Here is a 26,826-nt window from a genome sequence, read left to right on the forward strand (position 1 = left end):
TTAATATGTATATGACACTTCAAGCAAATTTTGTGGATATTGGCACATTTTGATATTGACACATTTTGTGGATAACTTGATTTTGTTAGTTGGCTACGTAGTTATGAGATGTTCATGTTTTGCACAAATATGTAGTGCTTGGTACTTAACTCATATGAGAGTTAACAAGAGAGGAATTCTAGTGATGCTCACTTCTCCCTTGTTTCTCTTAAACCTACGCGGTAATGTTGTGAAACTTATTTCTTTATTTTACAATTTATTTTCTTTTTAAAAAAAAAAAAAATCTAAATTATAGAGAATTTGTTTTACCTTAAAATGCTGAGTTTGCCACTGATTATAATAATTAATTATACTAGACGAGATGTTCCCTTTTTATCGTTTGGATGAGTTTTTCCCAGCAGGTGCGTGTGTATATCCTTCTCACATACATTGCTATTAATGGTCATCTCAACAACAATGTATGTGAGAAGGACATACACACACCTTCCGAAAGGAAGCTTTGAAAAGAAAAATATGGAAGAAGGTTGTATCCCCCGTCACTAATATAATAGTGTATTCTGAAATGTGTTGTTAACATTTATCTTGAATAGTATATAAACTGCAAGGAAAAACACACATATATACATAGTTTCGCTTGAAATGTTATGTCTAACTTTAAACCCAACTTATATGTATGAACCAAACAAACAAAAAGAACAAAAATATTAAGCGGTGTTTATAGTATACAGAAAAAAAAACACACACCTATTAGCACTTGGTTTAATGAGTGTGTTTTGTACTTTAAGATCAAATGACACCAAAGTACACAAAATTCCTTATCTAGACCAGACGAGATGTCCCCCCTTTATCGTTTGGATGGATTTGCCTTAGAAAATTCTCAGATCCAAAAGCTTAATGTATCAGTTGCGAATTCATCTGAAAAGTTTTTACCTTCATTAATATGATCTCTATGAAAAAAAAACACAAAAATACAAAGAAATGATCTTATGACAAAACGTTTGAATTGTAAAACACGGTATTTAATACTAGGGAAAATGACACCCACACCCACTTTTTCCTAAAGTATTGACACTTACACTCACTTTCTACTATCCCTATACTTTTCTTATGTCAAATTACAACTTACACCCTCTAACTAAACTAACCTTCTCTTTCTACTTTTTTTTTCCTTCTCATCTCTCTCTCTAGCTTTTCTCTTTCTTTTCTAATATTTTTTTTCTTTAACATTTATTTTTTATTTTCATTACTAAATTTTAAGTTTAGTAACTTTAGTTGGTGATAAACATACTAAATTTTAAGTTTAGTAACTTTAGTTGTTGACAAACAAAAAAAGTTAACCTTATACCCTAAATCTTAAATCCTAACACCACATAGACACTAAATCCATATAAGCCCAAAAACGTCAATCTTATACCCTAAATCTTAAATCCTAAACCACCCTAAACTATGGTGATGTTTGAACATGCAACAAACTTGTCAATAAATTTCATCTGGATTGCTTGTCCACGTGGTCAGAGTTTGGTGGATAGGCTTAGAGATTAATAATGACCATGTTTGTTGTGTAGTATGCTTCTAGTGACACTTCTAAGTTCTAATATCTCTAATTCTAGCTTAAAAATAGTACAAAAACATTTGGCTAAAAGACATCTAAGTGGCTAAACTATAGTGATGTTTGAACATGCAACAAACTTGTCAATAAATTTCATCTTGCTTGTCCACGTGGTCAGAGTTTGGTGTTTAGGGTTTAGGGTTTAGGGTTTAGGATTTAGGGTTTAGGGTTTAGGGTTTAGGGTTTAGACAGATGAAAATGATAAACATGCAACATGCAACATGGATTTAGTGTCTTAAATCCTAACACCACATAGACACTAAATCCATATAAGCTCAAAAACGTCAACCTTATACCCTAAATCTTAAATCCTAAACCACCCTAAACTATGGTGATGTTTGAACATGCAACAAACTTGTCAATAAATTTCATTTGGATTACTTGTCCACGTGGTCAGAGTTTGGTGGATAGGCTTAGAGATTAATAATGACCATGTTTGTTGTGTAGTATGCTTCTAGTGACACTTCTAAGTTCTAATATCTCTAATTCTAGCTTAAAAATAGTACAAAAATATTTGGCTAAAAGACATCTAAGTGGCTAAACTATAGTGATGTTTGAACATGCAACAAACTTGTCAATAAATTTCATCTGGATTGCTTGTCCACGTGGTCAGAATTTGGTGGATAGGCTTTGAGATTAATAATGACCATGTTTATTGTGTAGTATGCTTCTAGTGACACTTCTAAGTTCTAATATACCTACTTCTAGCTGAAAAATAGTACAAAAACATTTAGCTAAAAGAAATCTATGTGGCTAATTTAGGGTTTAGGGTTTAGGGTTTAGGGTTTAGGGTTTAGGGTTTAGAGTTTAGACAGATGAAAATGATAAACATGCAACATGCAACATGGATTTAGTGTCTTAAATCCTAACACCACATAGACACTAAATCCATATAAGCCCAAAAACGTCAACCTTATACCCTAAATCTTAAATCCTAAACCACCCTAAACTATGGTGATGTTTGAACATGCAACAAACTTGTCAATAAATTTCATCTGGATTGCTTGTCCACGTGGTCAGAGTTTGGTGGATAGGCTTAGAGATTAATAATGACCATGTTTGTTGTGTAGTATGCGTCTAGTGACACTTCTAAGTTCTAATATCTCTAATTCTAGCTTAAAAATAGTACAAAAACATTTGGCTAAAAGACATCTAAGTGGCTAAACTATAGTGATGTTTGAACATGCAACAAACTTGTCAATAAATTTCATCTGGATTGCTTGTCCACGTGGTCAGAATTTGGTGGATAGGCTTTGAGATTAATAATGACCATGTTTATTGTGTAGTATGCTTCTAGAGACACTTCTAAGTTCTAATATACCTACTTCTAGCTGAAAAATAGTACAAAAACATTTAGCTAAAAGAAATCTATGTGGCTAATTTATTTTGGACAAATTTCTGCTCATGTAAAGAATGAGCAAGATATTATATGATAAATATCCATAACTACTAATCCACATGATTGATATTCAATGTTCTAAATAAATCAATGTTGTTAATTTTTATTTTGTTTATTAACCTCTTATGAGTGTATATGTTTCTGGACCAACACAAAATATGAAGCAAGGAGCTCATGGTGCCTATGGATTTAATTGTGTGGATGTTGTATGATGATTCTTTGGTCTGTCTACATTGGTATCCACAAAAAAATATCCACATGATCACATCCATAGCCACCATTCAACTACTATTCTTCAGCTTAATGTCTAGATATGCTTTGTAAATTCATGGAGACATATCCATAGTTTTTCTATCCACTAAACTTTGTTTTTTAAAGTGAATAGTTTTGGTTTTAGGTTCAAGGGTTTATGTTCTAGGATTTAAAATTTAGAATTAAAGGGTTTTGTACTTATTTGATCTATGTTGTGTGATGGATAATATGCTATGGATAAAGATCTAACCAAATTTATGTATGTATATTTTGTATGAATAAACACAAGTAACTATCTATTAACAATACTGCAATTGATTATCCACTTATAATTGAACAAATGTTCAACGACCGATGGATACTGTATAATCTAAAAATTCATAAAAAAATATAGCAATATATATCTTAAAATGTAGAAAATATATAATCATAATATATTTTATATAAATAAATAGAAAATTTGTTTTATTATAACAAATAAATATATTTTACTTTGTTAAAGTGTTAACAACAAAAAAGAAGAGAAAAAGAGAGAAAAGAAGGAGAGAAAGAGGAGAGGGGCAAAATCGTCCAAAATGTGTGGACACATAAGCAAAAAACTTGGAAAAGTATAGAGAGAGTGGAAAGTGGGTGTGGGTGACACAACTCACACCCAAAGTGGGTGTGGGTGTCATTTTCCCTTAATACTATGGGTCCTCCAAAAAAAATCATGTGAACGGTGTATAAAGTATAAACTATTTTTTTTTTCACTGAAAATATATTGATAAGAAGTAGGATACAAACGCCCAAAAGAGGGAAACTAAAGCCGACGGACGACATAATGTCCCCGGAAACAACAGCCGAAGGAAGAAGAGATTTCCCCGGAAACTAAATCCCATACAAAGGAAACGATAAAAACTAGAAATACAACTCAGAACTTTTAAACTCAAATCGAAAGAGCACATAACCTTGCAACAAGAACAAAAGCAAAATGACTTTTAACTGAAACGAGATAGATACCAAGAAAGCAAAGCTGCGACCTCTTCTTTACAAGAAACCAGTGAATGAGATTTATCAAAGATGCCCCAGGTCAAACAACTGATAACATCTACCTCTTCCTATCAAAATGAGACCAAGACCTCAAAACCCGACAAGCAAGACCCATAATTGGAGAATAACTACGCTTGACTTTCGGATACGACGACGACGTCATCAACGTCAATGAACGCCTAGATAAGAAGCCTTCCAAAAAGCTGATAGACCTAAACAGGACTCGAAAGCAGAGACAAGGAAAGAAGTCTAACCCCACGATTCACACCATTCTCAAAGACGAGAACGACAACACGAGCCGGCTAACACCCACGAAGACCCACCGCAACCAACACTAAGAAGAGAGACCACCTGCAACTAAGGAGACTATACCCAAAAACAGAACAAATTGCCTTTCTCTTGGAAAGGGAACGAGCCTAAAAGGAACCGATGGCTAATTCAAGGGGAAAAGGAGAGCGGAAAGACAAAGGCTGGACTGGCTAGAGCCCGAATCCAACCTCTATCGGCGCGGCATAGAAACGATTGCAAACACCAGGGAACCAGATCTAGGTCGGGGAGCTAAATGGCGATATGACTTGACTTACACCGAGGATCCAACAGATCCAACCTCCATCCTCTACACGAGAACCACCCAAACAAAATCTGGCCCCTCGACCGCTCAACACAAACTCAAAACCACAACTTGAAAGAGACCTACGGAACCTCCATCAAAAGCCAAAAGAACTGGTAAACAAAGGCGAAGCTAAAGAGAGACTAAGGAACCCTCTCACGGCAGTGGTGAGGAGCGCTGGCCACCGGAGAGGGCGAACGCAGCTTTAGAGACTGTTGACGGCTAGAGCGAACTCGTTTGACGGGAGAGAAAAAGCGTCTGAAAATTTATATGAAAGTATAAACTATTTACATGAGGAAATTTGAAGGGTGAATATCAATAAATTAGATCAATCCCATCATTTGTAAATATTGTCTGTCGTTAACAATGAAAGTTCTCATTTATGTACACTCCCATCACTTTCATAATTCATTTAAATATCATTTCATATGACCGACTTAATATTAAATAAATAAATAAATAGAATTTTCAGTATAGTTCACTTTGGTTATGAAATAATAATCGAGAATACAGTAAAACCTCTATAAATTAATAATGTTGGAACCAAGATATTTTATTAATTTATAGTGATATTAATTTATCTATAAATTAATAATTATTATTTTATAGTGTAAATTAATAATTATTAATTTGTAGATATATTTTTAATATTTTAATTTTTTTAAATTATGAATTGAGACAATTTTAACATAGACTTTCAGATGTTTTAAATTATATGGTATTGGAATTGAATTTGTAATATTTAGAAAATTACAAATACAATAGATAAAGTCACTTATACACATGTCATACATAAATTCAAATTTATGAATAATAATATCAATTGTTGTATTTTAATAGTCAATCAAACTATCAAAATGTAAATGATGGTTATCTAGAAATTGAAAGTTTTTTACAAAATGTAGCTATCTTTATGACATGTTACAAAACATTTTATATCATTACAGTTTGAAAATAAAACATAACAATTGTTTTATAGATATGAGCACAGCAGGAAAAACATACATTATTATATCAGCATATATATATATATATATATATATATATATGTAAATTTTCATGATTATTAATTTATGATATTATTGGGACCATATTTTACATTAGGATTTCAGAAAAATTATTATCTTATTATCTTATCGAATTTTGTTATTTTTTACATTGGCTCGACTTGAGACTAGCAAATTTTATTAATATATAGTGTTTATTAATTTATAGAGTATTAATTTATAGAGGTTTTACTGTATATACCTTTTAACCTTTATATTGTAATTGTCTTTTAGAGATTAGAACCCCCTACAACTACTATACAAGGATTAAAAAATATAACATTTGCCTTCCCTAAATAAAAATGAGTAAAACTGTATAATTGACTGACATGAATTAATGACCCACAACAAAAGTCGATTGTTCCTAAACAGTCAAAAACACAAAATGTTTTTATTTATGATACATATTATTTTGATGAAACATCCAAGTACTCTCTATAGTCTCTACAACTCTATGTGCAGAGATGATCATATTTATCTTCATAAATGGTTACAACTAAAAAGTGCATTGACTCTCACTAAAAATCGTTGGTGTGTGTATTAACCAACTTAATCCATTTGGGTCTAAGAATTAGCTATTTTCAGATCTATTGATCATTTTTTCTCTCTCTTAATAGTTAATATATTGGCTTTGCTATAACACACGATTGGTATATAATTTTATACTGGTTAGGTTTAAGGATACAAAATGATCAATGAAGTTTTTTTTATAAATACGTAGTTATATATATTGGCTTTGCTAAGCTCTTACATATGACTAGATGACGACGCAGAAACACATACATACGTATCGTTTGTTTTGATCACATGATATCAAGAAAACTTCAAAAAAACAGTTGATATTTATGTTTTTACTTCAAATATTTCGATAACGTTAATTTCTTTAAAAAGAATTAGGAAAAATCCGAAAGATATGTCTGGGAGCTTGTGGTCGAGTGGTAGGGAGCGGGACTGGGACGCTATAATGTTTCAGGTTCGATTTCCCTGCTATGCGAAACAAGTCACATTTTCCTGGGCACCTTTACATGGATATGGGCCTATCTAACGGCCCATTTGAATACCCGGAGAGAAGGTCTATTCATGGGCTGCACCTCCTCCAGAGATTAGTCTCGGGCCTTCCATAAGTCTGGGAATTTACTCTGAGTTAACAAAAAAAAAAAATCCAAAAGATATCACCTATATAATATGATGCTGTATCACAATAAAGTAACTGGTTACATGTAGCTTTCAGAATTTATCGTCGGTGTACAAATCCAAATGGTTAAAAACTTAAAACTATAGATAATTACATTAATATGTCACGCTCAGAAAAAAATAATTTGCATGCATGGAGCAAACTATACATAGATATATTAATAGTTATGAAAAAAAAACAGATTTTAAGAAAATATAACGCAAAAATATTCATTTATATATACTAATAAAATAGAAAACAACATTTTTTTTTACGTAAGTTTGTATAATTATTATCTTTATTCAAAATCTTATATATAGTAACGACCGACGAAAGTGGTGATAAATCACCGGCGATAACAACGAGTGCTGAGAAGAAGATGATCGTAGGAAGCAACTCGGTCGGTGGACTTCGGGAGATAAACAATGGATTCAGAAACTGCACAAGCTCTTCTGCAAGAAGCGTAAAGATTCAGTAACTTGATGCTGTTACTCTTCCTTAAAACCTTCCTTGTTTCACCGCTGGTATGTTCTCCGCCTGCAGTGACGCCTTTGGAACACTCTGCAAGCGCCGCTGTGAAGGGGTCTCTCATGGATGCAGGGGACGACTCCTTCTTACGCCTGGTGTTGGGGCTATGGTTAATCCGGTGAGGAGGGAGAGGCAAGAAGTTGTTTGATGATTCGTTTTTTTGGTGATATGGGAACTCTTTGGGTTCGCCGGGAAGCTTTTCCCATGAGAATGGGACGCCAAGGGGATGGAGAGGAGTTGCCGGAGAATAGGAGGGAACTGGAGGAGGAAGAGAGTGATCTCCGGGAAGAAATGTTAACCGTGGAGGAGAGTTTGACCGAGTGGGATCGTCTAGGTATTATTTGGGTCCTTAGAGCATCATTATTGGTAGGTTGTTAATTTTGGGGTTCTTAAAATTTTTAGTATTAAAAAGTATATTTTTATAAGTTAAGAATTTTTGTTTGTTAATTAAAATTGTACTCCTCCAATGGTAAGCTCTTAGAAATGAGGTTCTTAGTTTTGAAAAAAAAAATTAATGTTTAAATTTTTAAACAATGAAAATATTATTATTGCATTTTATAAACTTTTAAACATACAAAACACAAAAATATATTAAAATAGAAGTAGAAATTACATATGGGGAAAAAGTTTAGTTGTAATATTGATTTGTGGCAAATTTTTGCCAGATATTCTCAACCAAATCATCCTTCAATTGTTGATGTTTTTCCTGACTACGAACTTCCTTCCGCTTGCTAAGAAAGACAAGTAAGAGAGATATCGAACCATAGAGATATCACTATGACATGTTTTTTTACTTTTTCTTTTTACGAAAACTCTATCTATTTCACATGTGCCTCTAAGAATCAATCGGGAACAAGCTCCTCAGGTGTTTGTTTAGAGTTTAGATTGTGAGTGTATTCAAAGCTCATGAACAAGACAAACCTCATAATTCAATCTCACACTCAAAATCAAATCCATACATAATCCTAATAACATAGTGAATATGTAATTGAAAAGCTTTGGTTTTCAACAAAGATCCTTGAACAAGACAAAAATTACCTTGTCAGATTCCTCATCTCCTTTGGACCTTCCTCCTAAAACAACCACAAACATATCACTTATCCCCACCAGATTTTCCAACCTGTAATCCAGTGAAATTCACCATCAATACAATCAATAACAATCAATAGTCTTTAATCAATAAAACCACGGTTAGTGAGTGAGATTGAATCGAATCGGTGAAGAAGAAACTCACCGGAGAGAAGAAGACAGTCGGATAATCTTCAATTTGGTGAATAGGACAGTCACCGTCGCCGATTAACTGACCCAGAGATCCGCCGATTAACTGACCCAGAGATCCATAATTGCGACTATAAACTCCGTTTGAGATCCGCCGTCGCTGGATAGGACAGTCACCGTCGCCGATTAACTGACCCAGAGACGCTTGAGTCACTGTCATCGGAGGTCACCAAAAAGTCAAATCGTTCTCCTCTGTTTGCATGTAACTCTTCGCGAGAGAGAATGAAGAGGAGAAAAAAAAACAAGTTTTCTTTTTTTCTAAAATGTTTCACCTAACCAGTTTTGACCACGTCGATGACTTCAAGAGACTCTTAAACCTCTTAGTTAAGAAGTCTTTCTTAGCCTATTCACCAATTTTGATTTAATTTTAATCACATTATAACTAAGAACTCTACCTAACAACCCCCGATAAAGATACTAAGTATCCATTCAGATTTCAGAAGAATGTTAGTTTCGGACTAGAGTTCTTGTTATCTCCTTTATATCTCCTTATGTTACACAACTTACAAGATATATATACATATATAAATGTATTGTTAAGTTATTGTCATTTGAAGCACATCTAGAAAAAATGACATTTCAGCTCATGGGTGATGGGTCCTTCCTCACAGTTCTCCGCAAATTCTGCCCGGACTCATAATGATCTTATTCATACATTAATTACATTTAATTTGATTTAGTTAGAACTATAAGAAATTAATTAATTTAGATTCTGACGATGATTAATAAATTCCTGTTAGTTTCTAATAGTGTTCAGACGGGTTAACTTGTTCCATTTTAATTTATTTGGCCTTGGCGGTTCTGTAGACTCCAATCCTAAATCCGCTAGTTTTTGTTATCACAAAATCCAACCCATGAATTCTTGTAATTTCAGTATTTCACACATATTAAAAGAATAATTAGTATTTTAACATTTTTATGTAAACGATGTTCTTCAAAATTGGCTCATTTGAGTCTATATTATAAAGTTATTGACATACAAAAATGATTAGTTTTTGTAAACACTTTCTCATAGTTATGAACCAAATTTAATTAGTTTTTGTAAACACTTATTATAAACGATTTGAGTCTACTTGCATTATTATTATTTGTTTTACCGTAAACACTTTCTCATAGTTATGAACCAAATTTAATTAGTGAATTCCAATAATTAAAAAATCTGAAATAATAATTTATAAAAAATGCATTATACATTAATTCATTTTTGAAAAATAAAACAAGAAAATAAATCTGTAGTCAATTTTTTTTTTATTACTAGTCTAGTTATTTTTCTCTGTCAAGCCTTTGACCCGCGCGTGGCGGCTCATATAGCGCCGGCGTCGGTCACCTCCTTTAATTTCTTGCTTAATTTTCAATCATTGTTGTTGTATTCTGCGGTTGTGGAAGAGTAGACGTTTTTGGCGAAATGAATCTGTAGATGTGGAATTTCAGATCTAGCGAAATTGTGCTTTTGGTCCCAGATTCATAGGATCTGATGGTTGCTGGTTTATTCGGGGTGCCGTTTGGGGTCGCGATTCACAGAGGGGAATATTGGCTGGGCTTAGTTAGGATGGCTGATTCTCTTTGTTGAGTATACGCAAATTTGTAGGCTCCCGTTTTCTTCTCGTGACGGCTCTTCCCTCTTCCTTCATCAGCAAATCTTTGCATCATTGGATGTCGACTCTTCATTATCTCGGTACTTTGTTCCTCTCTATTGTCTGGACGATTATCTCTAGTACCCTTTGACCAAAAATTGTATTCTACTTTCTCCTTTGACCAAAATCAAATTTATTTAATAATTTTAAAAAATAGAAAAAATGGGTAAAGACTATTAACCCTTAACATTTTTTCTAAATTACATACCCAACCTACCATAACCACCCATCTCACGTCCCCCACCCATCCAAACCCACAAAATTCGGACCCTTTTTCTCCGCTTTATTTTTTTTTTGAACCTTACTCTGAACGAAAACAGTTTCAAAATCGCATTAAGTAAAATTCTTCTTCTCCCTCCAAGTTCCCAGTGTTAGTACAACTAGGGATAACTCGAATCTGGGTAAGTCGAGTTCTGTTTGTGTTTTTTCAATTTTATGTTGAAAACAATTGAATATTGGGTAAATTGAATTTGTCGATTTTGTGAATGTTGGGGAAGTAGATTAGAATTCGAGTGCAATTGTTAATCGGATTTGTTTTCTTTTTTTGTTTGTGGAAGAATCGCAATGGCACGTACAAAGAACCCAAACATTGGACCATCAATTGTACAAGAAGAAGACTCAGGAAGAAGAAGAAAAGAAGACGAGACTTGTGGAGATGATTCCGAAGGTGATTCAGATAAAACTGAGTCAAATGATAAGGATTCTTCGGTATGTATCTAAACTTTGAACAATTAAGTAGAAACTGGATATATGAAATTCGTTTTTTAAAAGCATAACTTAGTAAAACTTGGTATAACTTGATATGTTTGTTTGCGGGAATCTGAGGATGATGTTGAAGTAATGCAACCTCTTAATAGGTACTTCGATTACACCGCGTATATGAAGCCTTTCAAGTTGTCTGGAAAGTGTTATATTAAGAAGGCGGTGAACTTATTGGGAAGTCATCTACAATAAGACGAGTTGGATTGGTTCCTATTGCACCCACAGTTCAAGCATTTCTTTCATATGCCCAAAGACTCCAATCATAAGTTGATGGGTATGTGGATGTTCTTGCTTCGCATGGCGTGTTTAGAAAAGAAAAATGTTGGTTCATGGTCAACGGTGTAACCATCCGGTATTCTCTCAGAGAAATGGCAATCATTTGACTTAGTTGTACTATTACAAAGACAAGTTTTGACTTAGTTGTACTATTACAAAGACAAGTTTTGACTTAGTTGTACTATTACAAAGTCAAGTTTTGACATAGTTGTACTATTACAAAGACAAGTTTTGACTTAGCTGTACTAGTACAAAGAACAAGTTATACTTAGATGTACTTAGTTGTACTAGTACAAAAAACAAGTTATACTTTGTTAATCGTTGTTTGGATTTTTTATTAATTCGTTGGAGCCCATAATTCCTTTATCCCTCCAATTGCACAACCAAAATTTCAAATTACCAAAATTTTAAATTTTGAAAATTTGGGTTCACACAACAAACACGTGATCCTCATGTATTCCTGTCCAGCCGCCAAATTGTACACGTGTAGCCGTCAAAATGCACAAGTTGTTCCTATTTTTGAAATTGTACCCATAGTGACAAGTTGTACACTTCTGATTTTTTAAAAAATTTTAGTTATACCATGTTTAAATCTAAATATTTTTAGTTGCACACATAATTTTAGTTAATTAATGTATATTTGGCACATGTACATGCAATTATATGTTGTCAAACAAAAATTTTCTAGTTTTTGTAATTATATGTAGTTTACAATGAGGAAGTAACCTTTAAAGTATAAGGTGTTTCATGATAAATCTAGAATACAATGAATTCTATAATGAAAATGTTAAAGTAAATTATTTTTATGTATGTATTGTTATTAAATTATTTCTGTTGATAGTTTTCTACAAGTATCATAATTGTAAAACAAAATTGTATATTATTGCAAAATATACTTATTTTTTTGATAAATCAACTAAAAATGTTGTTATTTTTAAGTAAAACTTATATTATATGTACTTATTTTTTTGATAAATCAACTAAAAATGTTGTTCTTTTTAAGTAAGACAACCGCATGTTAATATAACAGAAAACAAATTCAATTTGGTCAAGTTGTACCATAAAGAAAAAAGGTTTACTTAGTTGTCCAAACAAGATACTACTTAAAAAAAACAATTATGCCTGAGAACCCTCACTATCAAACCAACTCCTATTCGAATTTTTCTTTTTCTTGCATCCATGTTCTCCCGTTGATAGAATCCTTTTTTATGAACTTTTCCTCTTGATTTCCATCTTAGTTCATTTCCGTTTGTTGCATAATGTCCCCCATAATCATAAATAATGATGATCGATGATTATTATTTATTGTTACCTGAAATACAATAAAAGATCACATTATCATCTCTGTCATGTAAATAGTATTACCAAGTTGTACCTAGTTATACCATTTGTACTTGTATCAGGTATACCAAGTATTACCAGTTGTACTTGTATCAGGTATACCAAGTATTACCAGTTGTACATGTATCAGGTATATCAAGTATTACCAGCTGCATCCATATCTAGTATACCCAGTCATATTAGTTGTACCCGTATCAGGTATACCAAGTAATAACAGTTGTACCCTTATAAGTTGTACCAAATCTACCAGCTGTACTACATCGAAACTACTAATTTCAGAAAAAAAACCTTATGATTCAGCTCGATTGAACTGTATAAATTCACGTAGTATCAACAAAATCTAACCCATATCGACTATTATTACAATTGAGAATAAACCCTATGAGCATTCAAGCTAAATCTTATTCCTAAATCTCCACACAATATACGTCCCCCTAATTGTTATATTAAGGACAAACAACACAACAACAACTTTTATATATTATAAACGGGTATAATGAAAACAAAAAGGATAAGAAATCACCTCAGCTTTAATCTTCTGCTCTGGGATAGGATCCGAGTTCTAATTGAATCCAGTAAAATAGAAAAGGACGTCCAGTAGAGAATGAAAAAAGAGAAATCCCGATTGGAGGGGAGGATGCTGGTGGGATTGGGTCCCGATTGGAGTTGGTGGGCTCCACATATTTTTTCTTTTCTTTTTTATTTAATTTATTTATTATTTTTCAGGGGCAAAAATGATACAAATTGGTCAACAAATTGTCAAAGGATACTTAGAATACAGGAGGGTAGCAGCGAATATGACTTTTGGTCAAAGGGCACAGGAGATTTTAGTCCCTATTGTCTTCCTTCTTGGGTCTCCTGTTTACTCTGATCAGATTGTAACCGCCTAAGATCTGGTATCATTAGTTGCTCAGGTTCTGTAGATTTCTTTTATGGGCTGTAGTCTCTGTTGTTTAGGCTAAGTTTCTCATCCTCGACTATATATCTTTGTTAGTTAGGGGATTGAGCTTTGGTTTGTGCTTGGTTTAGAACATTTAGAATTAAGGCTTGTTTTAGCTTAATTACTTGTTCTCTGTGGCGTTGAAAGGTTCAAGTGGGTTCGATTATCTTACGGTTACATCCCGGGAGACCCTTGACAAAGCACTTATAGAGAAAGATGCATCTTATGCGGAGAAAGCCAAGTTCCATTCTCTTGTTATGGCCATTTGTGTTGAAGCCCGTTAGTATGTCGGAAATCCTTATGGTTTTTCGAGGACTAATTCAGTCCCGAGACAAGATGTTTTTGGCTTAAGCAATGTATCGGTAAAATCATTTCCTCAACTAGGTTATGGAAAGATCATTGTGTTTCTGTAATTTTATTCTCATCTTTTATCTTGTAATTTGTAATCTTTCTGAACTTTATCAATATAATCCGTTCAGTGAAAAAAAAAAATAACCTATAGTCAAAACTTCTTATTGGAATTGACAAAGTAGATTATAAAATAATAAAATTTATCTAATCTAGATGGGCTTCATGAAGAATGCCACTTATTGGATCTGACCCATTTTGAGGAAAATAATACATATTTGTCATTGGTTCTTTATAAGCCCTTTTTAATCAACAACCATCATTAATTTGATGTCTCCTCTCGTGTCGTTTTCCCTTTCTCCCTCACAATTAATGTCTCCATAGCAATTTGCATTAGTTTGACTTGTCTTAGTTTTTTTTTCTGCATGAAACTTTAGCTTTTCTCCTCATGAAAACTATTTTTTCCCCGTAGAGACAGACAAGACAACCTAACCTAGCATATTGTTAGGAAGAAAACAAAAACGAGATTTACGTTTGCGTTTCTGTTCTCATACTATAACATCTAAAATGTAAAATCTGTATAATCTTTAAAACACCAACACAAACCCAAATAAATCATCTAAGATTCTAAGTAGTTTATTCGATACTGTTATCCGAAGTTTCATGTGCGTGACGCCACACACATGTTGAGTGACGTTTGTATACGTATAAAACAGAAAAATAACAATAATATTGCGATTTGTATTTAAACGTCACACACGTACGGCGTCTGCATTTCCTTCAGCTATCTCTCTATGTCTGATGAACTACGAGACAGCTGTAAACACTCTATGACAAACAAATCATTAAGACACATTAACTTTCTTCATACAGATTACAGATTGAAGCACCTTTGTCTCCTCCACATCCACAAGTGTGTCATCAAATCAGTGAAGTCACACAAATTAATTACGTATTGAAAATACATTATAATATAACATCCATCTCATATCTGTAAATGTAAAAATTATCTCATTTATACGTAACAAATTGATTTATAATTCACTGAACTAGGTTTGAATTTTCTTCCCTTCCATGCATACTAATTAGTCCTTCATAAAAGGGGCACCAATCAAAACTGTTTGCATCAAACTCCCAACACTTTACAGCAAAACACAATCTATAATCTGTGATTTATCCAAACAAAAACCTGTGAATTATGTTTTGTCCAGCGATGAAAGTCCATGCATGTGATCTCTATCCAACATGGAACAAAAAAACAAAAACAAAAAAACAAAACAAAAAAAAAGAGAGGAAAAAAATATCTGAAATGTATCTATATAAAGAATCATTCACAGCTCCTCCTATATTCAAACACTACTTCAAAACCTCTAAAAACACTGACCAAGAAAGATGAAGAAGATGAATGTGGTGGCTTTTGTGATGATCATCTCTTATCTTCTGCTTTCTCAGGTAAACTGTTACAAACCATTTTCAAGATTAGCTTCTCTCTCTTACGAACAAACCAAACAAAAATATAAAATAAAAATCTCTCTGGTCTTCACAGGCACTTGCAGAGTTATCTTCATCATCAAGCAACGCTGCTGAAACATCCTCTGCTTCTCAGGTAATAAACCATATCAAACAGACTTTTCAGAGAGTTAAACTTAGTAATCTTCTTGTTGCTAATTAATAGTTTCAGACGAACGACGAGAACCAGACGGCAGCGTTTAAGAGAACACACCATCGTCCACGCTTCAGTTAGTCTGCTCTTTCAACACTTCCATCCTCTGTTTTCAGTTTTCTTAAAATGTTCCACAAGTTTTCATCATTTGATGATCCAATTTTATAGATTGTGGGCATGCATGCGCAAGGAGATGCAGTGAGACATCGAGGAAGAAAGTGTGCTACAGAGCTTGTGGAAGTTGCTGTGCCAAGTGTCAGTGTGTGCCGCCGGGAACCTCCGGCAACACAGCAGCATGTCCTTGCTATGCCAATCTACGTACTCATGGCAATAAACTCAAGTGTCCTTAAGACTTCAAAACTCTAAATTATATGTGTTCATTTTCTAATTATGTTACTTCTATTGTTATTATTGCATGTGTGAAGTGAGCTTTATTTCCGTTATGTTTACATTATACTATTATAGTATTCAACTAAAAAGTTTGTATCGATTCTGAATAATAAAATGAGTGATTTTATTGGTTACCAAGTTTTAGACGTCGTATTAAATACACTCGATCAAATAATTTAGGCATTCTATTTCCATTAACACAAAACGAAACAACAAAGTTTCATTATCATATTAACATAAAATCTCCCTTACAGTTACATATTACCAAACCAAAAAAAAAGACAAGAGGGAGAGAGACCAACAGCTCTTGGTTCGAGTTTGCTTCTTGCTTTAGCCGTCACCGTTTCTTAGACTTAACAGCCACAACGCCTTTATAGAGCTTCACACGATCTTTTAACCCATCTCGCCGTGGCCGAGCCACCTTGTTGTTCGGATCAAACAACAAAACCTCTTCAAACGCTTTCAACGCCAACGGCAACTCTTTTTTCTTCTCATACGCATCCCCAAGGTTGTTCCAAGCCGTTACATAACCTGGCTGCAGCTTCACCGCCATTTCAAACTGAGCGATTCCTTTGTCGAGTTTATCCTCTCGGACATAACTCACTCCAAGAGCGTTATAGACCTGTCTCGAGAATTGTATGTATAGTGTCAATTGGTTCTCGTACTTGCTGGATATGGTATGTGTGTTTTAAGAACTACATTACCTGGGCAAGATCTTGATCATCACCGTCCCATTTCTGGATGGCTTGTTGCAAAAACTTGTTGGCTGCAGGGTAAAATTTCCTTCTCAGCATCACTGCACCGAGCTCGAAGAGCTCTGTTGCACTTGCATCACCACTCCTAACTTGCTCCTTCAGGTTATATATTAGAACCATAACATTCAAATTTGATCAATTTAACAAACAAGTAGGGCAAGCATAGAGACAGCCAATGATATGAGAGACATCAATATTATTTCTTAAATTCTATTCTTCCCTCTCTAGACTCTTTCATCTCAGTTACTTATCCTACTGTTTTACTACCACAAAGGTTACTACTTGGATCACATATTGTCTGGTAAATAGTTGTGAATGCAAAATACCTGCAATTCTTTAGCAGAGAGGTCAAGTTCTCTACGCACAAGTACTTGACGAATCACATAGAAAGTACCAACTCCAAGTAAACCCAATAGTAACAGCAAGTAAGAAAGCTGAATACTAAGTTCAAATAACTCCCCAACTTCGTAAATCGGTTCAGGCTTTATGATTTCTGCTGCTGCTGCCAACTGTGGATGAGCAGAAATCATCAACATGCTCTGCCCCAGCAGAAAGCTGGATCCTTTGATTGGTAGCTTCTTCATGGAAGCTTTGTTCAAAGCTGGTAAGCCTCTAGCAGAAATTTCTGCAGAAGAGATCCACATATGGTGAGAATACAAAGACATCTGAATCCATCAAATCTGGTTGAATCACAACTAGAATTTAATAGTATACATATCAAAAACTAGAATTTGGAAAACAGTTTCATGTGCCAATGGATTTAAGACTATTTAAGAGATTAAAGTCCTCAACTTTTGCAAAACCCCCTCCCCAAAAAACAGGCCTATGTTTTGCTACAGAGTAAATGTAAAGAAAAGTATGGAACTTTAAGCAGGGAGAGAAGAAGAGAGAAGTGAAGTACCATGAAAAGATCGAATGGCCAAAGTCCTTCCATGTATCTGCCTTCATCCACAAGTTCAAAAACATGGAGGAAGATTAGCAAGTTCTCATCATCCCACCACTATGTAAAGCTAACTAAAGGGTAAATTTTTGAATCCGTTCTTGTTCAGATTCCACTAAACACATAGTACCGTTTCACATACCAATGGATTTTTAAAAGAGTCTTAAAGAACAATTACAAATTAAGATCCTCAAATGAGGAAAACAAAAACAGAGGAAGCCCTAGAATAAAACTAAGTCTAAAAACTATGGCTGATGATGGGGAAGAGAGCAACGTGGAGTGTTTACCTGAAGAGAAATCTTCTTGGGTGATCCAGAAGAAGGGAGAATCTGAGAATGGTGAAGATAGAGACGGTGGATTGGAGGAGACGAAGAAGATAGAGTATGGAGAAGCATGTTCGATTCGAACATAAGGGTCACTGAACCTTTTTTTTTGGTCTTTCGATGAGATGATTAATCTCAGAAGCCTGGGAATCAAAATCGTACTGTGAGAGGAGAGAGTGTTGTGTTTGCTCAAGAAGATGATAGAAGAAGATAAGGCCCACGTTTGCTCTTCCAATTTTCCGGTTTAGTCCATTCCGGTTTAAATCTACATTATTTCATCATTCGGTTATCTTATTGATAAGGCACTACTTATAGAGGATAAGCCAATAATGACCAAATCAAGATACAATTCATGAGATATTTTCTATAGAACTGTAACATTTTGTGCTGCTTAATTTGTTACACTCATCAAAAAGACATGTTGCCACTTTAGTTCATCCTAGACACAAACTTTAGCTTTATAAGTCTTGAAGCTTTTGTATTCGCTTATGACGATAAAACTAAGGTACTCTCTCACTTTGGTCGTTTTTTTTTTTTTGTCCAATCTCTTACATTTTATGGTTTTTTTTTTTAAAGTATATATCTAAAGGAAAAAAAATGTGTTTATAATTTTTTCGTACTAGTTAGGAAGAACCTTAACAAATAATTTAGAAGCTCCTTCAAACTTCATTAGATACGTTTTTTTGATATTACATCTAAAAACGTAAAAGAATGTACTTTTAATTGTACTTTAAAAAAAAAATTCCAAACTTAATTATCCTACTTTGGAGAAGAAGGCGTATCAGACTTTTAATTTTTGACCAATAAGCTTACCAACTATGTACATTTTGATCAAGTTATCTCATAACCCTAGCTAGTTTAACCATTGGGAATGGGAAAATGAGGTTAACAAATGTTGAAAACAAATACATTGTCTATAGACAAATATATATGCTAAAAACAAAATGGAGAATGCTCTTATTTCATCGTTTTTAATTATATATATATTTAACATATGTACTAAAATGTAAAGGTATTATTTGTAAGTCTTTCTTATGAACAAATAATTTTGTGAAATAAGTAATCAACTCAATTACATATGAAATTGTTTTTTAGATCGTTGTTTTTCTTTGTTAAAAAAATGTTTGAGATCTTTACATATTCTTTTTGCAGATTATATATGAGGTAGTAATACCGAAACATTGAAGTCGTAATATTGAAGCCTTGAAGGTAACCAAAACAACAAAAAAAAGAGTAAAATATACTCCAAACTTAAACTTCAGTTACAAAAAAAAAAAAAAAAGGAACATAGTGGGTTTAGGTAAAATACAAACCAACCCATTGAGTTTCAACTTCCTTTTTTTTTTTTTTTCTTCTTTATGTAGGATTTGCACAATACTACTGTTTTATGAGAGAAAGAGAGCCAATGAAGCACTGCTAAAATTCAATGAAAACCCATAGTAGCTTTGAACGCAGGAGCATCAGGTGGCGGTGAAGGCAACACCGTTAACGCCAATATGCCACTCACCGCTGCCGCAATGGCTCCTAACACAAACGCCGGAATGTTTCCACCACCGAATAGTTCATCGAATGGTCCACCTCCCACAGATACCACCATCTAATATTTTAACCAACCAAAAAACTTATATTAGTCATTAACATTTTTTTCTTTCTAAATGGATATATAAGTAAAACTGTTTTTAAACGGTCTAACCTGAGGGACGACAATGGCCAGATTCAGAACACCTAGGGAAAGTCCTGTGGAAGGAAAAAACACAAATCTTTAGTTTAAAAATTTTAATTCAAGATTTTACAATTTTTCGTAGGTAGGTAAAAAAAAATTGTATTTTGTATATATTCCATATGGTCAGTGAGACGCTCAACATTGGTTTACTTATATCATCTCAATAAGTTATAAACACGAATCTGCACGTATTAAATGCTTTTTAGCTTTTTTTAGGTCCCAACACTTTAAGAAGATTGTCGACTAGGATTATCCAAAACAAAAAGGGTAATTTTAGATTAAATAGAAGAAGAAAAATTTACCTTGGCCGGCACCGGAATTGGTTGAAAATATGGAAGCTAGTGCAAAAGGAATACTGAACGTAATCTGCAATTAATAAAAAATAATTATAAAATTTATGTCAGATTACGTTAATATAGTTACTTTCCGAGACTATAACGACAAATCAGATATAGTAATAAAGAATAGTTAGTTAAATGAATAATAATAAAACTAACCGTAGAAAAAAAACAGAGAGAGAGACACTTACGGCTTGGGGAATACCGAGGACGGCGAAGAGAGTTAAAGCACCAGCTGTGACGTTACCAGGTGGTTTTTCATGAGCGCCGCCGTGATCTCGTCGGTAATCCTCGGCCTGTTTCGTAACAAGAACCGTCATGGCTAAGCAAATGGCGAGGATGAAGTTAACAATTCCCCAAAGCCTTTTGGCTCCTCCCAGTTTCCGACCAATCCATTCAACACCAAGAGACATGAAACCAAGAACAATAGCGTTAAGCATAAGCCCCAAAGCACCAGTTCTGACTCCGTCGTTGTAAAGCTTTTTAGATGCTGCGGATGCGGTTGCGTCTGAGTTTCCTCCGTACACCTCACGGCCCATCCAATCAGTGTCGAAGAGGAGGAAAGGGAACCAAGCGATCCAGTTCAGTGCAGTGACTATAAGAAGCATCCACATCGGTCTTTTTAGTTCCTTGAAAGCTCCGAAGATTTCTCCGAAAAACGGAACGTTCGAGGCTTTCCCATCGGCTGTTGGCTCGGGCGTCCATGGCTTTTCCTTCACGTAACAGAGAGATACGAAAGTGACCAAGAGGAGAAGCGTTATGGATAGGAAAAAACACGTTTTGAGGTTCGCGCAGTAGAGATCGCATGACTCGGTCATGGTGAAAGGCACGACTTTGTAGAGGTTCCTGTAAGAACCCGCCGCGTAACCCAAAACGTTTCCAACCGCCATGAAAAATGAGAAAAACGCGTTTGCGGTTCGCGTTTTCTTTGCGTTTCCTGCTGACAGATCAGCCAAGAAAGCTCTGCAGGGTCCTTGCAAGGTGTTGTTAGCCACGTCAAGGATCCAAAACCCGAGAGCGAAAATCGCGATAGCTCGAGTTCTCGGCGGTTTGTTAAGCTGATCACCCATGCTGTGACCTATATCGGCAGCGTAACCGATAAGGAAAACAGCAACGGTGACTAAACCGGCTCCAGCGACGATGAAAGGACGACGACGGCCGAATCTGGAGGTGCAACGGTCACTGTGGTAACCAACGACAGGCTGAACAAGCATACCGGAGATTGGTCCACAGAGCCAAATCAGAGAAGCCCATTTATGTGGGATTCCGAGTAGCTGCACGTAAGGAGTCAGCAGAGATAACTGTAAAGCCCAACCGAACTGTACACCGGCTGCTATCGAAGCCACCGATATGATCTTACGAAGGCGCTCCGGCTGATCTAACTCACCCATCTGCGTTTCCAACGCTCCTACACCGTTTGCAGCTTTCTCCATCGGATGGCTGACCATATTTTTTGTGACAAATCAAGAAAAGGAAAAAGAGATTTCTTTGAGAGTGGGGGGTTTGTTGCGGTGGTTGTAGTGGTGGAGGAAGAGGAAGGGTGGAGAGGTATTTATAGGAAGAGAAGGATATAGGATTATCCAAAGAAGACACAGTGATGGATAGTTCAAAGAGAGAAGAACCTTGAGGCGTAGAGAAGAGAAAACAGAGCTGTCTCTTTGGTGTAGGGTACCTTAACGACACGTGTCTCTCTTGCATTAATATTTCTGATTTGTATTTTTCGCGTCATTTATTTTAATTTCTGTTTTTGGAACTTAAAAATATTTTGGATTTTACCTTCTTCACCTTTTTACTATATACTGATACGGACGTTCGATTCTCTCTGACACATTATTTTATTTCCACTTTGTGATATTATAGTAACGAAAAATAGATGAGAATATTTAAAAAGAAAAGGTATGATGAAGGGAGATAATTTGGATAGAGAAAAGTCAGAAATAATATGGTAAAGGCATATACTATGTTGATAGATATATTCGGATTGATATTTCTTGTGATTTTTAAAGTAGGTAAAGAAAAAAAAAAAAAGAGAATCTAACTTTCGAATTTCGATCCGAGCGAGTGGCACTAGAATAAATTTTGTGATAAACTATTATTGTTTTATTTTCAGACGAAAGCTTAATAATTGTAAGATAATAATATGTCAAATAATTGAAATTCTTCTTATTACACTTTTTTTTAGATGTCTATTTTCAACTCTTCTACTGTTTATTTATACTGCTTAATAAAAATGTCAATTACTATCACACTTCTGAGATGTATTAAACACTTTGATATAATAATTACGTAATCAAAAAGAAAAAAAAAAATTACGTAGTCGGTGTGCTAGTTTGCATGATGCATATGATCCTTATTTTTGAAAAGAATTAATTTGTGCTCTTCACATATTTTAAAAAATTCCAAAAAAAAAATATATGTAGTGTGAAGAGAATAAAGAGACAGGAGAATAAAAGTACCATTAGGCACACATAAGCAAAGCAGTTACATAAAAGAGGTTTTGGGGAAATAATAAAAGAGGTTGTCCTAAATTATGAAGACAGTTTGACTTATCTTCTCTGATCCACATTTTAAATGAAGATAACCAGAGACATATTTGGATTTATTAAGAATTTTAAGATCACAATTGTCGATTTCTTCCGTTATTTCTGAACTCTCGAACCTACTACTACATGCAATCTTTGGGGACTTGACCACTAGTAATAAATAAACGATGCAAATCAGTAAAAAAATAGTATGTGCTTTTTTGCAAGGTTTTATATTGATATATATCCAGAAAACATATCCATACGTTACAGAACTATAAAAAGCCTTTAGACAAACGAAAACGATTATAAGACAATATAGAAAACAGAGCGAATGAAGCAGAGGTCAGATGTCTGTAAGTAAAAGAGGTACACTAGACGGAATTTTTTTGTTTTTTTGGTTAGAAAATGAAGGTTGGAGCTAAATAAAAATGTGTTTTAGTATGGCACAGTGGAAATGGAGATAAATTCAACACTTGTATATATATATATATATATATGAAAAGAGTCAAAGACATATATAAAACCTTTTACGAACAACCAGTTAGTTTTTTAAGTTAGTCTTGTGATGAAATCATATATAGTTTTGTCCACATACAAGCTATTTTCAAATACATTGTTATTTGTTTGCCCGTTTTCAAAGAATAACATATGTTTCCGATAATTTTTTTAAAATGGAAGTTCAAAATAGATAAGGTAAATTGTACCCACTAACAATGACCCAACACATAAAAGGAAGAAAACCAATTTAACGAAATCTGGTAAATGTCTCCCACGAGACAAAGTGGATTCTGCATCATTGCAGTTCATATGCTAATGATTTCATGGTCCATTATAATAATAATACAAAGTAACTGTGTGTGTCAAATTATTATGAACTCGTATTTTATTTATAAAAAGAAAAATAGGTTCAAATGAGAAATTTTAGTGGCCATGTACTTTTCTTTTTGTTTGGGGTAAGTGATTGTAGTTTTATTAATTCCAAAACATTAGGGTCGGGGATTGGGACCCCAAAAGAAGGTTGTAGTTAGTTTTGCGTTAAAAGATTTGTGCTTTGTTCCATCATTATGCACCCGTAGTTGATAATGACTCGGCAACATATGTGTTTTGCCTCAATTTTCAGTTTTCTTTTCCTAGCTTTAGTCTATGAGAAGGGTCAACATATATATCACGAGACCATACTAAAATAATCTTTCTTTGATCATCCAATACCTACCTCCTAAGACGAAGAGGATACCCCGAGCCTTGAGAATGGTGACTAGGAATTAGGACTGACATGAATCTAGCATCCAATATTTTGGTGGATCATAATTAATTTGAAAGTATTGGTTATTCACTTATATACCAAGAGTAGATCATCTGAAAATAGTAACATTATTAGGGTGAGTTATAAATTTCTAATTGTCTACAGTTTGGATACTCGAATATTGTTTTAATATAATCGCATGATTAGAATCTGAAAATCATGACATTGTAAAATTCTGAATTTCTAACTTTTTTAGATATCCAAATATTTTTGGATATATGCAAACATCCATTTGTATTTATAGATTTGAAATTGAAGATGATTTAGTACAATTTATGAGATTTTCCTGACCAACAGGAGTTACATGTTTCAGTCATCCATATTGAAATGTAGAAAAATGCTTAAAAAAAAACTCCTTAAAGATAAATTATACTCCAAAAAGACATCAGGATTATTAACTTGAAAATAAATAGGACCGAAAGACAAAAGTCCAAATATTTCTTTTATATTTTTAAGAAAAAAGTTCTAGATAACTCATTAATTAATAATAACTCAGAGATTTCAAATGACGTGGTGTTGATCAGTTCTAGGGATCAACAATCTCGTGGCATTGAAGGAATAAAGGACTGAGAAAGTTTTTTTGTTTTTTTTTTAACTCATCGACCACCTGTAAAACTATCCATTAAACGTTGTAACGGCCACTCCTATTAGTACTACTACGGAGTATATTATTTATGTGGTTTCAACAACATTTTATGTTTTGCAATTTAAGTTTAGGTCAGTATTATATATGTTTACACATGCGTTAGAGTTAGTAAGACCTCACAATATATTCTCACTTCTTTGGCTGACAAAACTTTCGTTTTTTAGCTATTATGACAAAAACTCCTCTATTTTTTTTCAACTCTTGCATGGTCCGATACTCCCAATGCTCTACATATGTTACTAGTATTCTAAATCGTACTACTAGTACTAGTAGTATTAATTATAGTGACAACAAGCTTTGGAAAAACACCCCTCTCCATAAAAAAAGGCTTTTGAGATGAATTTAAGTCTTAAAGACTTGTGTTGAGTTTAAAATTAATACACTATTTGTTTGTATATATGATTTTTTTTTTTTTTTTGTAAACAAGGAAAAGTATACACCAAACCGACTATAATCATAGCAAAAGGGAGATCACAGCTATATAAGAAAAAAAGATAGTCAAAAGGGAGACTAAACACAATCTATGATAACTTTAACAAAAAAGAAAAAAAAAAAGATTGGAATGGTCGGTAGAAAACGAATACACTTCTGAAAAAAATAAATAAATAAAACAATGACACGTCGTAGCTAATGGGAAGAGTGAAGTTCACGAAATCACGCGTATTGAACAACGGGAGAAGGTTACGTTAATGACTCAATTTAGTCAAAGAAAGAGAAGAGTGCGGTGTTATCGTCGAAGACTTCGTTGACTGTTTGTGTCCTAACTCCTAACTAAGTAAACGGCTAACGGACAAAGTCTTCTTACACACACACACAGGTGCTGTATGCTACGTTTTCAGTTTCGTTTCGGGTCTTCATCTAAAAGTGATAAGCTGAAGCTATATCTAAATCGAGTGGTTGAATTTTAGAGTTCATTTACATTTTTGGTTGTTGTGACTTGTGAGGCGTTGAGATTCGTTTACATTTTTTTTCCGGAAACATATACAAATGTCATATAGTTTAATTTATTACTCTATATGCATTTTTAAAATTTTAGAATTTTTTTTCCACAACATATTAAAAAAGAGTATATTAGCAACTAATATAATAAATATCTGTTACAACTTTTCGTTGTATATTTTCATCTCTTTTATATGGTTGTATATGTGTATTGTAGAATTGTGTATTTTCATTAAATTTTATTCATATTTTTTCATCACAATTTTTTATTTTAATAGGTGTATTTATTTAAATAGTTATGTCTTTTGAATTCTATATATTTGTCTCTTCATCAATAACTAATTAATCATTGTTCGTTGAAACAAATTTTCTGTTTAATATTGTATCTAAATAATTTGAATATTAATATTCAATATTCAACGTTATCTATTAAAAATGATTATAGCAATATAAAAAATTAACACAACTTAATATATAATTTACAATTACGGCTATTTATCATAACCTTTTGATAAAAAAAACTATTTTTATATTTAATTTTTCTTTTTAAAAGTGTGTATTATAATTTTAATTTTTTGTTGATACATTTTCACTCATTATTAAATATATTTTATAACTATAATCATTTATTAAAAAATTGCATTTAGTCAGTTAGAATCACTTTGTCATAATAGTTTTTTAATTGTATCTCTTTACTATATTTCTTCAAAAAATATTATGACAAAGTGATTATGAAAAAAAATATTTTTCTTTTTGTCATATTTCTAGTTGTGTCTCTTTGTCATAATATTTTTTTTATTATTATAAGTTTTCATTTTGATGGTTGTGTTTTTACTAACAGTTTCGAAAATATATTTATGTATTTAAACTATTATATTACTTTCAAATAATTTTATAATATATAATTTAAAATTTAAAATTTTAATTTATTTTTTTCTAAAATACTTACCCCGCAATATTGGGTCCTAGTGAGTATAAAAATGATATGGTAGTCTATGAGTTTGGCCATGTTGGTCTATCGTTACAATAACGATAGCGATTCCCGCGCAGACAAA

The 26,826-nt window shown here is 33.5% G+C and overlaps 4 protein-coding genes and 1 long non-coding RNA gene across 9 annotated transcripts; 1 reads left to right on the forward strand and 4 right to left on the reverse strand.

Moving 5' to 3' along the window:
- Window positions 1-599: 599 nt before the first annotated feature.
- LOC147923467 (uncharacterized) lies at window positions 600-9,408 on the reverse strand. 3 transcript variants are annotated; one of them, XR_015586890.1, is made up of 3 exons: window positions 8,882-9,225; window positions 8,686-8,767; window positions 600-915 (listed from the first exon to the last, which is right to left on the reverse strand). It is a non-coding gene; the product is annotated as an uncharacterized LOC147923467 (long non-coding RNA). The 3 variants fall into 3 exon arrangements; XR_015586889.1 differs by lacking the exon at window positions 600-915 and adding an exon at window positions 6,635-7,084 and having other exon boundaries at window positions 8,882-9,218; XR_015586888.1 differs by lacking the exon at window positions 600-915 and adding an exon at window positions 8,171-8,378 and having other exon boundaries at window positions 8,882-9,408.
- LOC104759359 (uncharacterized) lies at window positions 7,356-8,021 on the reverse strand (the record flags this gene model as incomplete). The annotated part of the gene is given in 2 exon segments (XM_010482299.2): window positions 7,356-7,895; window positions 7,897-8,021. Coding segments are annotated over 2 exon segments (555 nt in total), but the record flags the coding sequence as incomplete, so codon positions are not given.
- Window positions 9,409-15,564: 6,156 nt separating the features above from the next.
- Window positions 15,565-16,413, forward strand: LOC104756615 (Gibberellin-regulated family protein). 2 transcript variants are annotated; one of them, XM_010479226.2, is made up of 4 exons: window positions 15,565-15,678; window positions 15,773-15,832; window positions 15,902-15,965; window positions 16,058-16,413. In XM_010479226.2, exons 1-4 carry the CDS (start codon window positions 15,619-15,621, stop codon window positions 16,237-16,239), a joined length of 366 nt encoding a protein of 121 aa, XP_010477528.1. In that variant the 5' UTR covers window positions 15,565-15,618; the 3' UTR covers window positions 16,240-16,413. The 2 variants fall into 2 exon arrangements, with proteins under 2 accessions (XP_010477528.1, XP_010477530.1); XM_010479228.2 differs by having other exon boundaries at window positions 15,908-15,965.
- A 38-nt stretch (window positions 16,414-16,451) lies between these two features.
- LOC104756616 (tetratricopeptide repeat domain-containing protein PYG7, chloroplastic) lies at window positions 16,452-18,602 on the reverse strand. Of its 2 annotated transcripts, none has more exons than XM_010479230.3 (5): window positions 18,262-18,602; window positions 17,936-17,976; window positions 17,361-17,659; window positions 16,984-17,130; window positions 16,452-16,901 (listed from the first exon to the last, which is right to left on the reverse strand). In XM_010479230.3, the coding sequence occupies exons 3-5, from the start codon at window positions 17,616-17,618 to the stop codon at window positions 16,617-16,619; spliced, it is 690 nt and encodes a 229-aa protein (XP_010477532.2). In that variant the 5' UTR covers window positions 17,619-17,659; window positions 17,936-17,976; window positions 18,262-18,602; the 3' UTR covers window positions 16,452-16,616. The 2 variants fall into 2 exon arrangements, with proteins under 2 accessions (XP_010477532.2, XP_010477531.2); XM_010479229.2 differs by having other exon boundaries at window positions 17,936-17,972; window positions 18,262-18,581.
- Window positions 18,603-19,465: 863 nt separating this feature from the next.
- Window positions 19,466-23,514, reverse strand: LOC104756617 (sucrose transport protein SUC2). Its single transcript, XM_010479231.3, has 4 exons — window positions 20,550-23,514; window positions 20,323-20,386; window positions 19,991-20,034; window positions 19,466-19,894 (listed from the first exon to the last, which is right to left on the reverse strand). Exons 1-4 carry the CDS (start codon window positions 21,804-21,806, stop codon window positions 19,721-19,723), a joined length of 1,539 nt encoding a protein of 512 aa, XP_010477533.2. The 5' UTR covers window positions 21,807-23,514; the 3' UTR covers window positions 19,466-19,720.
- Window positions 23,515-26,826: the final 3,312 nt, after the last annotated feature.

This window comes from Camelina sativa, chromosome 17, assembly GCF_030686135.1.
Source record: "Camelina sativa cultivar CO46 ecotype springtype chromosome 17, ASM3068613v1".
NCBI classification, from domain to species: domain Eukaryota; kingdom Viridiplantae; phylum Streptophyta; class Magnoliopsida; order Brassicales; family Brassicaceae; genus Camelina; species Camelina sativa.